The sequence below is a fragment of the Carcharodon carcharias genome, chromosome 1 (assembly GCF_017639515.1).
Source record: "Carcharodon carcharias isolate sCarCar2 chromosome 1, sCarCar2.pri, whole genome shotgun sequence".
NCBI lineage: Eukaryota > Metazoa > Chordata > Chondrichthyes > Lamniformes > Lamnidae > Carcharodon > Carcharodon carcharias.
The window spans coordinates 175,204,227-175,217,751 of NC_054467.1; the positions used below are offsets into that span (position 1 = coordinate 175,204,227).

Genomic DNA, 13,525 nt, shown 5'->3' on the forward strand with positions numbered 1-13,525 from the left:
TGTGTGTCTAGATGGAAATGTGAGAGTGTGTGTGAGAGAATGGATGGTGATGCCCCTTGAGCTGGCAGTGAAGGAGAGGCCAATGAATGAATGATGGGCTCGTGAGTGTGTGAGTTTACAGTGATGAGATAGTTGGCTTACCCTGGCAGCATAGGTGAGATCATTCATTCTCTTTCTGCACTGGGCAGCCAACCTCTTGTGGGCACCGGCCACCACTGCCACTGCTTCTCAAGCTACATTGGTGATGTTGCTGCCCCTCATGTGACCAGAGTGGAGGGAGGGGACATCACACCGGGCCTCCACGGCATCCAAAAGGCACCCCGGGAGCCTGTCACTGAATCAGGGAGCTGCAGCCTCCTTGCCTTTTGGGGCCCTGTCTTCTGTGCAGCAGTCCTGGGCTGGAAGCACTGAGAGCTGTGTGTACGGCTGCACTTTAAATATGGTGCCCAGTGTGAAGAAGCGGCGAGGTAACGGCATGGCGGGCGAATCCAAGGCTGCCTGCCAGCAAAATGGCATGTTTCCCAGGAAAGCATGATGAATGAAGCGGGATTGGGATGACACTGTGAAAAGCCACCATTGCCGCCAGCTGGTAAAACATCCTTTTCCCCACCCACTACTGCACTTAGTGCAAATCTGGGACGCTTCTGCCCACCGCCAAATACATCTCACCACTTATTTGAATAGAGGAGTGACGTTAACATTAACCTTGTGCTCTCATCCCTCTGTAAATACTAATCTTTACACCATCTGTGGGAAATGTGCAACAACTGTACAGACAAGTCATTGTCTGATTTTTCCCTTTCGCCTTTGAGTAATCACTTTGTCTTCCTTAGAGAACCCAAAAGAATTCGGCATGCAAAGGTTATCTACTAACACATATCCTATGGACAGGATTTTCCAGCCTCATTGTGGCAGGATCCACCACAGAATATTTGGTGGCCCGGCCAAAAGTCCATTGACTTTTGGAGGAACCGGATGATCCCGACGGTGGAAGGAGCTGGAAAATCCTGCCCTATGGGCAGAATTTTACAATCTTGTTGTGGTGGTGTGGGGCTGTAAAATGCAGCGAGCCGTTCAAAAGCTCCTTGACCTTCGCAGGAGTGTAAAATCGTGACGGTGTAAAATGCCGCCCTATGAGTCTGCAGTAGATGTCAGAACACCAGAGAACTGCCTTGTATGAATACTGGGAAATGGATAATGAATCAATTTTATCCATTAATGTTCCATCTCCAAAAGTAGGAGTGGCACATTTTTGTGTTTATTAAAAACAAGAAGTTTTCCCATGCAGTGGGTTACACTGCAGCTGATGGTGATCTCAATATTGGTACATTGTGACTCTGGTCTCAGTTCTTTATCTTAGCATTAGCAAAGAAACTTATCAAACAGCAATATGGCAAGTGAGCTCACCCCAGGTTGCTTTCCTTCCAGAATTTAGCACTGAAGTCAGGTCCCAGCTTTGATGCTGTAATGCATTGCATTATTGACATCATTGGGCATGTTCTTTACAGAAATCATCATGGGGGGATTTCACGTCTTGGGTAAATGAGTTCGTTGGCCAACATGCATGCCTTCCTATGTTCTCCTCAATTGTTGCTTGGAATCGATAATGGGGAGAGACTGATGTAAGAATAAACAGTGATGGTTTATTGAGACATAGGGCAGCACCAGATCATACATGCTCACTCAGAAACCTCCAGAACTAGACTTACAGTTTCCAGTTCCCCACGCTGTACAGTGATTCATCAGTGTTGTCACATGATCAATACACTTGCATTCTCTTAAAGGGACAGGGTACCTCACTTTATCACAGGGGAATTTAATGCCCTCCCCTGAGGTGAGTTTGAAGCTGGGGGCGCGAGGGCACCGGGTGGAGCTCTCACCGCCTTCCTGCCTCTGCCTGATTAAGTCTGGGGCGGGAAGGCTCATGGAAAGCCTTTCTGCCCTGAAACCGATTGAGGACTGTAAGTGCACAGTTAAGGGCCTCTTCACGCCATTTCTGGTGTTCAGCCAGTGGCAGGTGAGGTAGTCATCAGGTGGGAAGCCTGAAAAGTGAATTTTGTTGTTTGTTTTCGAGCACCTGGTGGGTTGTGGGGGTGGTGGTGCTGCCTCATTGTAAGGTATGAGGGACCTGAATTCGGGAGCTAAGAGAGTGCCTGCTGAAGGCTACTCCCCTGCCCTTTCTTCTGACACACCTCTGACCCCACTGCACTCCCCTCACTGCACTCCACCCCCACGCCGCCCCAGCCAGCAACCCAGTCCCCCAGTTCCCATAACCGACATCCTGTCCTCACTCCCCTGTGGCCTGGGTGGCCTGCATGGCCTGGGTCGCTTGCTGATCCATGGCCTTTGATGGGTGCATTGCTACCACCGCTCCCCCAATGGCAGACCACAATGAGGAGTTGCTGGCTTCTGATTGGCTGGCAGCTCTCGGCGAGCAGGATTTCTGTCCCTGTGCCCTTGATCGGGGGGAAGGCTTGCAGCTGTCCACTTAAGCACATTACTGGCACCTCGTATGATGGGCCTTCTCCAAAGGAGGTGACATGGCGTTCTCACCGGGACAAGGGGCAAGAGCCTCGGTACCTGGATTAAATATCGCCCTACATGTACATCTCAGGGCACACCCAGAATCAGAGAGAATTGGGTAAAGTTTATGTGTTTTTAATCTAGAAAAATCCAGGAATTCATCAATGAAAATGGGTGAAAACCATTAAAGGTGTTTAAATGTTGTGCTTTTGACCTAATTTTAACTCACTCAAAATCTCAAAAAACTCATTCAAAATCAGGGTTAAAATAAGGCCTATTTGTGACAGTACATGTGGGACCTGCATTTGGCTTCAGTATATTAACATCAGAGGAAATCTGCTAATTTATTCAATGTATTTACTGTGGAATGCAATCTACCTCAAGAATGGATATCCTGTATGTTGAAAGCAGGCTGTAGCGCAAAACTACTAACTTGAGATAAAAAAAGGGGTGTTTAACTGCAGGTAATTATAGAGAGGAAGGATTTATTTCATAGAGGTGGTTGTGCAAATAAAGTGAGAATTGAGTTTATGGCTGCAGTTAAAGCTGAAGTACCTCAGATATGATGATTTGACTATGGTTAGCTGATTTTTCATATTTACATATTCTTCCTTGAAGTCAGTCCTCTTGCAGACCAGCTCACTGATTTTCACACTAAACAAGGCCTGTTTTGAAAAAAGGTTATTTTTAAAAAGAAACAAATTGCCATCTGTTACTCTTGCCAATTATAAATGACCCTGCTAGCATCTCCTTGATTTTGACACTTGCACCAGTGATACAGACTGCAACTATTTAAAGGCATATAGCTGTATTTATTCTTATAAGTCATCTTCATTCAAATAGGCCTTCTAAACAAAAGTGACTGATTGTCAACTGACACTTGTCAAACATGTGGGGAAACTGACTTCAAAGAGTGCAGTCTGGAAATTAATGAGGCAGGTGGGTCTTTTAGCCCTGACAGGTTCCCCATCTGGGAATCAGCCTTATTGACAGGTTTGGCTACCAGTTAGGTGAAGCGCAGGCCAGTGCAGGCTGCAGGACTGGGTAGATCCAAGCCACGACCCCGGGGTGGATGATTAACCCATGGGGTTGGAGGTTGGAGTGAGCTGGGAGATCCAATCCACAGTCTCAAAGTGGGTGGGGGAATGCCTGATCCTGAAGGGTTGGCTGAGCCCTGATCACAGAATGTGGACTCTAATCCCCAACTCTGGGTTCCTTTGTATAGGTGAGAGTCCTTTTAGTGAGAGGTATGAACACCTTCTGGTCCACAAGTGGTGGTGTGGAGAAAACTCCCTTCCCTCTGAAGTTGTCCGTGCCTTGTTTCAGATTCTGGGTTCCCTGAGGCCTTTGAATCCCAGCTGCCCATTGTAAAGCCTGCAAAGCAGGTTAAATTCCAGCCTGCCAGTCTCATTAACATATTTAAATTGCCAGCCCATCTCCTGGGATCTGGTTGATTGCCCGTCTCTTGTCTTACCTCCATAAATCTTGGAAATTAGTGTCTTAGAGATGGAGTAGGGGTTCAGAGTTTTTAAATTTTTACCACTCCCTCCCACCCACTCCAAGCCACACTTTTTTTGTGCCATGCTTTTGTGAAGGAGAAGGATCGCCATCAACAGGGAATTTGTTTTATTCATTTATGGGATGTGGGCTTGCTGGCTAACCCAGCATTTATTGCCCATCCCTAATTGCCCTGGAGAAGGTTCTGGTGAGCTGCCTTCTTGAACCACTGCAGTCCATGTGGTGTAGGTATACCCACAGTGCTGTTAGGAAGGGAGTTCCAGGATTTTGACCCAGCAACAGTGAAGGAACGGCAATATATTTCCAAGTCAGGATGGTGAGTGGCTTGGAGGGGATCTTCCAGGTAGTGGTGTTCCCCTATGTCTGCCATCTTTGTCCTGCCAGGTAGATGCCAGTGTTGTAGCTGTACTGAAACAGCTTGGCTAAGGGGCGTGGCTAGATCTGGAGCACAAGCCTTCAGTACTATTGCTGAAAAGCAGGCCCCATAGCCCTTGCAGTATCCAGTGGCTTCAGCCGTTTCTTAATATGTGAAGTGAATCGAATTGACTGAACACTGGCATCTGTGATGCTGGGTCCTCTGGAGGAGGCCAAGATGGATCATCCACTCAGCACTTCTGGCTGAAGATGGTTGCAAATGCTTCAGCCTTACCTTTTGCATTGATGTGATTGGGTTCTCCATCATTGAGGATGGGGATATTTGTGGAGCCTCTACCTCCAGTGAGCTGTTTAATTGTCCACCACCATTCACGACTGGGTGTGGTAGGACTGCAGAGCTTAGATCTGATCCATTGGTTTTGGAATCACTTAGCTCTGTCTAATGTTTGCTGCTTACACTGTTTGGCATGCAAATATTCCTGTTTTGTAGCTTCACTAGGTATGCCTGGTGCTGCTCCTGGCATGCCCTTCTGCACTCTTCATTGAACCAGGGTTGATCCCCTGGCTTGATGGTAATGGTAGAATGAGGGATATGCCGAGCCATGTGGTTACAGATTGTGTTCGAGTACAATTCTACTGCTGCTGATGGCCCACAGCACCTCATGGATACCCAGTCTTGAGCTGCTAGTTCTGTTCGAAATCTATCCCATTTAGCACAGTGGTAGTGCTCGACAACACTATGTAGGGTATACTCAATGTGAAGCCGGGCCTTAGTCTCTGCAAAGACAGTGAGGTGGTCACTCCTACCGATACTGTCATGGACAGATGCATCTGCGGCAGGCAGGTTGATCAGTATGTTTTTCTCTCACCACCTGTCGCAGACCCAGTCTAGCAGCTATGCTCTTTAGGACTCGACCAGCTCAGTCTGTACTGGTTCCACTGAGCTACTCTTGGAATGGTCCACCACCCAGAGTACATTCTGCGCCCTTGTCACTCTCAGTGCTTCCTCCAAGTGGTGTTCAACATGGAGGAGCACTGATTCATCAGCTGAGGGAGGGCGGTACATAGTAATCAGCAGGAGGATTCCTTGCCCATTTTTGATCTGGGGATGCCATGAGATTTCATGCGGTCCGGAGTCAATGTTGATGACTCCCAGGGCAATTCTCTCCCACCTGTACACCACTGTGCTGGGTTGTGTGAGACAGGACATACCTAGGGATGGTGATGCCTGGAACATTTTATTCTGTAATTATGACTACGTCAGGCTGTTGCTTCACTAATGTGTGAGGCAGCTTTCCCAATTTGGCCAGTGTCTCCAGTGCCAAGGCCAATGCCAGGTGGTCCAGCTGGTTCCATTCCTGATTGGCTTGCTAGGCCACATTGCAGTGGGGTAGGTCATTAGATAGCAGATTTCCTTCCCTGAAGGAGGATATTAGTGAACCAGATGGGTTTTTCCGACAATCCCCTCTGAGCCTCTTAACCTTTGTGGTAAACAGGTTATGAGACCTACTAGGGTCTGTCTTAAACTTCCAACAATATGATTATGATATGTTATACAGCCTGGTTTTAACTCTGTACAAGTGGTTGGATTTTGATTGAGTTAAAGTCATACCCATAATTTATGGTTCTGCAGCATGTTGGAACTCTCGATATTGTGGAAATCTGCCCCATTCCTACTGCAGGCAGATTCCTTAATGTTGCTAGAAACAGATAAATAGTCTTTCATGTATCAGCTTTTTGTTTATAAGTTACTAAATGCAATTTATTGGTGGCTATGAACCATCCACAATTGCTGGCCCAGGAAAATGACCCTGGATTTGTTCTCAACTCCATTGGAGAGAGTGATGCCATTCTACCAAACACAAAGGGCAGGATTTTCCCTGTGGACCTTTGCTCCCTACAGTAAGGCTAAAATATGGGCCAGGAGCTGCACTGTGTGGGAAAGAGTCACTAATTGTAATTTGCCTTCGGGCAGCCAACTAATGGCTAAAGGGCAGGATCACTTTCCAATTAAGGACAGAGAGTGGGCTTTCAAAGCTGGCGGGCCCATCAGGGTTTGAAAGGAGAAAGAAGCTGTAATGGAATGTAAATAAGGGCAAGGATGCTTCAAAATGGAGGCACTCTCACTCCAAATTTTTAAAATTTTAATTAAAAAATTATTTTTGCAGCCAGGCCACCACTTTGCAGGGAGGGGGGAAAGTAAAGGTTAAGGGGAAGAGTGAGAGGGAGGAAACTGTGGGCAGCTTGTGGCTGCTGCAGCACCCAGAAAGGCAAAGTGGACCTCTGGACCTGCCTGGAATGCTGGCCCCTGAGATTTCTGCCAGGCGACCTGGAGGCTGACTGGAAAATTCTAGTTGGTTTCTGTTAATTGGCCTTAATTAGCCATTATTGGCTACCCATCATGTCTGGATGGGTAGCCCCTGCCAACTCCTCATATTGCCTGCACAAAAATGGCTTGAGGGTGGGATGGAACTGGAGAACTGGCACACAAGTGAGCAGTGCTATATTTAGCACCTGCTTGCCTCCAATCCCAGCCCCAGCGGGGCCTAAATATCAAGCTCATGGCTGCTGTTGATGTTGATGCACTGATATAAAAGGCTCATTAGACAAAGCTGTAACCTAGTTATTGTACAGTTAATGAAAATTTCAATAATGATTCAGACTTTGTGATCAGTTGCAAAGTGGCAGTGCTCATTGCTGACTTCAAAGAAAGCTGGCCACAAAGATCTAGCAAATCTTTGGTATCAAGTGTTTCTTTCCTGATGTTAATTTCATTTTCTGGTGCCAGCTATTGGGCATCTCCAGTACCCAGCAATAATGACATCATGAAGCAAGCTAAGTAACGAATTACAATGAAGAATTCTATCAGACTTCAAACCAGGAAGTAACAAGTAGGTTTTATCATTCACTTTTTATAATTTTACATGATGTGAAATAAAGGTTGGGATATATACATATGATTCACCTAGAAGCTGAAATATCATAAACAACCTTGAAAAAAGCACTTTATAAATCTATAAATTTTTAGCATGGAATGGAAAGATTGACATTCCACAAATATAAAAATTAGCTTTTCAGAGCCAGAGAGATTGTTCAGTGATAATTTTGACTTAATACATCATTTAAAACCCAGTTACACTTCATTCAACAAGGTGGCACCTTTTCAAGTGTTTTTACAGTGAGAATAATCGGTAAAAGGTGCAAGTTCAGTGATTTCTATTTTTTTTACATCTGTAAGGACTTCAGCAGCACGCCCCGCGGAGGAGCAGGGAATTACTGACAGCAGCTCCTGCATTGCCAAGTTTAATTCCGCACCTGCTGAGGCCAGGATTTGCCGTCAAATTCATAGGGTAATGACAGTGAATGCTGACAGTTTCGGCATCACTGCAACGGTAAACTCTGGGCCATTAAGTTGAATGCAATTTCTCTTTAATAGATGGAAGTGCTGTAGAAAAAAATGTTCAGATGAACAACTAGCCGACGCCTGGATGATTTATTGTTGATTTTTTTCCTCCCTCAGTTGTCAGCAATCTTCCCTCCGGGTTCTGGACTAGATCCAGTGTGAGCCGAAGATATCAAGTTTCTGAATAGGAAACAGTCTCCTTTCTCTCCCTTTCTCTGCAAACTAGTTTTATTAGCATCTCAGTTTGGAAAATCGACTTTGAAACAAATATCTGATATATAGAGTACAATGCTTTTCAAAGTCCTTTTCTAGTTTATTTGATGTCCCGAGCTTAATTTGCCAGCACACGATTTCTTTGAAGTGGGATTTTCATTGTTCTATTGCTTTGTGCATCATAACCTCAGCTAATTATTCTTCAAACTGCATTTGAATGATCTATTCTGTATTAACAACTATTACTGAGAGAATCCTCCTCAAATTTTTCTTGTCTTAAAAAACACCAATGTGATCTTATTTTCCAGTACGATAAGAATCCGGAATTCACACTATGCAAGTAACTACTCGCTTGGAATAATGTAAGTATCATCGTTTTCATTATTTGGTTGGCTGGTATAGTTACAGTACACAGCTGAATCATTCATTGATGGGTTATTTTCGTAAATAGCCTCATCATAATCCATGGGCTGAGAAAACTGACATGTCTGATGATCTGCAGGTGATACGTATCCAGGTTTCATCACATATTCCTCAGCTTGGCTAACGGGACCAATCATAACATTCTCATAATTAGGTTGAGTCGAATATAGTGCGTGGTTGACTTGGTATGTTGGAGAGGCGTTTGAACTAGAATACTGCCCTATGGAACAATCAGCAGCTGCCTGAGGATTGCAGACGTCTTGTTGCTGAACATCTTGTGCTGTATCCAGTTTACTGGATCTGGTCCTCGTCAACATGCTTGGGAAATTAAAACCTTCTGATCTAGTGCGTACAAAGCACCAGATCAAAACTCCAGCAATACCAAGCAATACCAGTATGGGGATGACGATTAAAATAACTTTACTGCTGCTCTCGGGGCTTTGTTGAGTGGTAGACGTTGTAGGTGGAGTAGTAGAGCTTGTAGTATCCTTGAGGCAAATAAAGACTACGAGCATTAAATCTCTTGGGATAAGCATCTAAAATACAAAAGAAAAATATTCTGTAATTTAGAAGTCACAGTTTGTCTTTTTTTTGTACTCAAGTAATTTCAGTCAACTTCCATGTTGACACCTGCTGTTACCACTCTTAACGATCTTCTCAGTAGCGCGGGAGGGTAACACATCCTTTAGATATCCTCCTACCCTATATGGCTAGGCTTTATTTGGAAACTTTCCGATAATGAACAGGTGCATAAACCAAAACAATATGTTGGTATTTCAGTGTTGAAAAATTCAAGCTCAGAGTTTGGATACTAGTGTGAACAACCCATATAGTGGCAATTTTAACCCTATCTTCATGTTGGAAACTGAAGAGTAAACATTGATCAGGTGATTTACCTGCTAACATTGTACACTGATGCCATTGTTATCTATTTTAATGTGCTTATTGGAGCAGGCAGCAAGGACACTTGCCTGAAGTCAATGGGATCCTCCATTAAATATGGGTGAGAAAATTGGTTGCAATGTGGCCCATTTTTTGGGGGCATTGCATGTACCCATAGAGCTCCAAAGCAGCATATGCAGCATGCACATGCTTGTGACATAAGCACAGGGAGGCATCTTGGTGCAGACATTAGTGTGTGTGCAGTGAATGTCTGCCGTAGATATGCAGAGAAGGCATACTGTGGCATCAATCAGGATCCAACATTGATTTGACCCCAGTACTGCCATTTGACAGCTCAACATTCCAGCTAGCACCCTGTCTTAAGCTGTACAGCTGAACATGCATTCAGCAGCAGCAAGGAGAAGTGGTGCTATTTAAAGGGATAAATAAATGCTTGCAGGCTAGTTGCTCATTGATCTCTGCTTGCTGTTGCTACAATTCTACACATTTTTGGAGCTTTCCCTAATTGTTTCATGCTTCAAAAGTCTAGAGAAAGTGGTGTGGCAGGCATTGAAGGACTGTTTGCTGACTTCAAGGCCAGAATTTCCATGAATGAGGCTAAGTGAGGTGACGGGTGCACCCACTCCGCTGGCCGGAATGGCGGGAACTCGCACCCGATAATGCTATTGGAGCCTCACTAATTATGCAAAGGTGCCTATTGGTCAGAATTACCTGGCAGCTCGGGAGCTGATTCATCTGCCTACCGTCAGCTGGTGGGTTTGAAGGTCTGGGTGTCATATTTAAAGGCCAGTCCAACACACAATCTCATTCCCTCCAGCCCACCAGAGATGTCTGGCAGCCAGAAGAGGCCAAGAACCTGAACAGGAAGGTAGTACCCGCTTCATGCACCAGGCTCTCCAGGCCTTGGTCAGAGGGGTGCAGGCGCAAAGAGATGTGCTCTATTCCAGGGGTGGCTGCAGGAAGCACAGCAGCCTCACCTCTCTGGCCTGGGAGGCCCTCGTGGAGCAAGTCAGCGTGGCTGGCACCCACACCCACAATGCCATCGAGTGCAGGAAGAGGATGGATGATCTCATCCGCTCTGCCAGGGTAAGTCATCCTTCAACTCCCTACAATATCAAACTCTCATCATGGCATCATGCACTGAAATGGCTACTCTCTTCAGGGGTCTCACGCAACCATTAGCGGGGGACACATATCAATACCTATTCTCTCAATGACACTTTCACATCAGCACCATCCCATCTATCATTATAAAAAAGCAAAATTTCCAGAGGATGCTGGAAATCTGAAATATAAACAGAAGATGCTGGAAAAACACAGCAGATCTGGCAGCATCTGTTGAGAGAGAAACAGTTAATATTTGGAGCCTGTATGACTCTTCTTCGGAGCCATCTATCATGTTGATCCCATCTACACACTTCATCCTCTAGTCCTTCTGGGCAGGGCTCACCACACAAAGGGGACATGCACCTCACCCAACCTCTGCTCCATCCCTTCTCATCAAAGGGCTCAATGCTGCCTTTGTCAGGGTCCTAATGCAATAGAGGAGGTGAAGGAGGGAGAGGTGACTCTGCACGCAGCTCCAGCAGGAGGGACATGGCCACCCAGAGCCATAGCATGAACAGGATGGTCAGGAGGAGAGATCCAGACAACTGGGGTGACTCGCCATATATACTTTTGCCTTCTCTCTGAAAGGAAACATTGAAGATATTAATGATTCAAGGGGCAAGAAAGTATAGCTCAGAGGATGACATATTTGGAGACTGTAAGGGTCCATAGTTTTTTCTGTCCTACTTGCATGGTGGCTGATGCCGCTTTGTTCCTGAGACACTAGCACACACATTGAGGTGACTAAGATGGCATCGCAGATATATAACATCCTGAGCCCTCCATGGGCTGCTAAAGGTTCAGTGAGATGAGTGACCCATCTAGCTCTGTGATTCAATCTCTGATATGACATGTTAATGACCAATCAGTTGCTCATGGTCAATGAATGGATGTCCTTTGGCCCATTAGGGGTGTCAATTCTGGTGAACATGTGACAGGCCTTCATTGATGGAATACCATACATGATACAGCTGTGCCTCCTTCACTTTTGTCTGCATTTCCAAATTCTACATTGCTATGTGTTAGTCTTGAGATGCAGATGCAAAGCCACTGAGTTCTGAGCAGCCCTTTAACAGTGCTGATGAAGCCATTGGCTTTAAGTGGCTTTCTTCACAAGGAGGCCTTTCTATCTTCTTTCTAAGCAGATTCCTGCTCACTCCTGTGGCAGCAAGGGGTTAGAGGGCAATGCCAGAAAGGCCCACCTGGCATTTGCCCTTCCCCCTCACTGCCATTCCACAGCCTTCCATCCTAGTTGACCCCTTTGTGTTCACCCTTCCCCCTCACTGCCATTCCACAGCCTTCCCTTCCCGTTATCCCCCTAGTGTTCAGTAACCCCACCTTCACCTCACAGCCCACCCTGTGGTTGAAATGCTAATTTCTGAAAGTAGAGGCCTGCATGAGTACCATAGCACAGTGGTGTTCTTTGGGACAATCTAGGCAAAGAGCAGTAGCTGACCAACCTTACAGCCCCAGCAGTGTGATGTTCTTCACAACAAGACCAGCGCAGCGCTATGGCAGGTAGGCTATATATGTTCCACTCACCTCAAAAGTTACCGGCGAACTGAGGTCTGTCTTGTCCATGTCACCCCTTTTCAAATGGGTTTGGGGTCAATGCAATTTCCCGCTAGCATGAAGCCAGATTTGAAGGCCTGACAAAATTCTGGCAAGCAGTTGTGTTATTGAGCATTCATGACATGTTAATGAATGCAAATGGCGTACGCACCACAAGTCAGTGGGATAACTGACCGCCATAAACACACCATCGGGAGAATCGCAACTTATTTTTACGATGGTGGATTTATGACCTTCTTTCTGCTGCAGGGCAAGGATCACATAAACCATGACAATGAACTTCTATGCATCCAGCTCCTTGCAGGTGCAGCTGGAGATGTTTACAACTTCTCAGTTTGCCAAACAGGAAATGCTGAGGATGTCTACCTCGAAGAGAATTAATTTCATTTTATTCTGTCTTTCCAGAGACAAATATGCGGAACAAACACAAGAGGTTGTTGGGTTGCAGGTGGCCCCATGTTGCAGATTGCAGTGATTGCACGCATAGAAACATAGGAACAGGAGTTAGCCATTTCGCTCCTTGAATCTGTTCTGCCATTCAAGGAGATCATGGCTGGCCTGTGACCTAACTCCATGTACCTTGCTTTACCCTGGATCCCTCATTATATTTGGTAACAAAAATCCATCAATTTCAGATTTAAAATTAACATTTGATTTAGCGTCAATTGCCATTTGCAGAAGAGAGTTCTAAGCTTCTACTACCCTTTGTATGTGGAAATGTTTCCTAATTTCACTCCTGATTGGACTGGCTCTAATTTTTAGAATAGGCCACCTAGACTCCCAAACCAGGGGAACTAGTTTCTCTCTGTCTACTCTTTCTGTTGTCTTAATAGATTGAAAAATTTCAATTAAATGACCCCCTTGTCCTTCCTAAATTCCAGGGAATGCAACCCTAATTTGTGTAATCCCTCCTCCTCATCTAATCCTTGAAGCCCAGAGCTGAATTTTCATCACCCGCTGAAGGTGAGAATTGGGTTGTGAAATGCTGAACTTGGGTTATTTTTGTGCTGGAAAAATAATTTTCTTGTGCCCTCCTGACCCAGCACCATTTTCATTTGGTCTTTTGGCAGGTTGGAAAGGCCTTGGGTGCATAACACATTTGCACTTCTTTCAAGGTTGAGGTTCCCATTGTGAAGACCACAAGAAAATTGTATTTCCTCCTGCAAGCTATTCCCATGTGTTCATGTAGGTCTGGTAAGCCCTTAAATCTTCTTCGAGAATTCATGACTAATGGGGGAAACCTACTGAGAAATTGGGAACATTCTGAAAGGTAAGTGTAAAATGCTTTGATGTCTTCAAATGTCACTATTAGATGTTGAGTGATAATGTTGGTGTGTTTTACTGATTCGTCATAGGAACCTGTCCTGCAAAGGTAAGTTAACCTTTACATTGACTAGTATTATATAATTGTTGTCATGCATCACAGTAATTTTCAAAATGTCAAAAGTGCCATGTATTAAAGCATGTAAAAACAACCTTCCAACCTCT

General features: G+C 45.2%; 1 protein-coding gene across 4 annotated transcripts in view; it reads right to left on the reverse strand.

Annotated features, from left to right (window-relative positions):
- Positions 1–7,293: 7,293 nt before the first annotated feature.
- The window catches only part of LOC121286340, a 40,906-nt gene continuing 34,674 nt past the window's right edge, over positions 7,294–13,525 (reverse strand). For all 4 annotated transcript variants that reach the window (XM_041203531.1, XM_041203461.1, XM_041203608.1 and 1 more), the window contains one exon: positions 7,294–8,991. In XM_041203531.1, the coding sequence (XP_041059465.1) occupies positions 8,377–8,991 (615 nt within the window). In that variant the 3' untranslated portion in view covers positions 7,294–8,376. The remainder of the gene's footprint in view (positions 8,992–13,525) is intronic.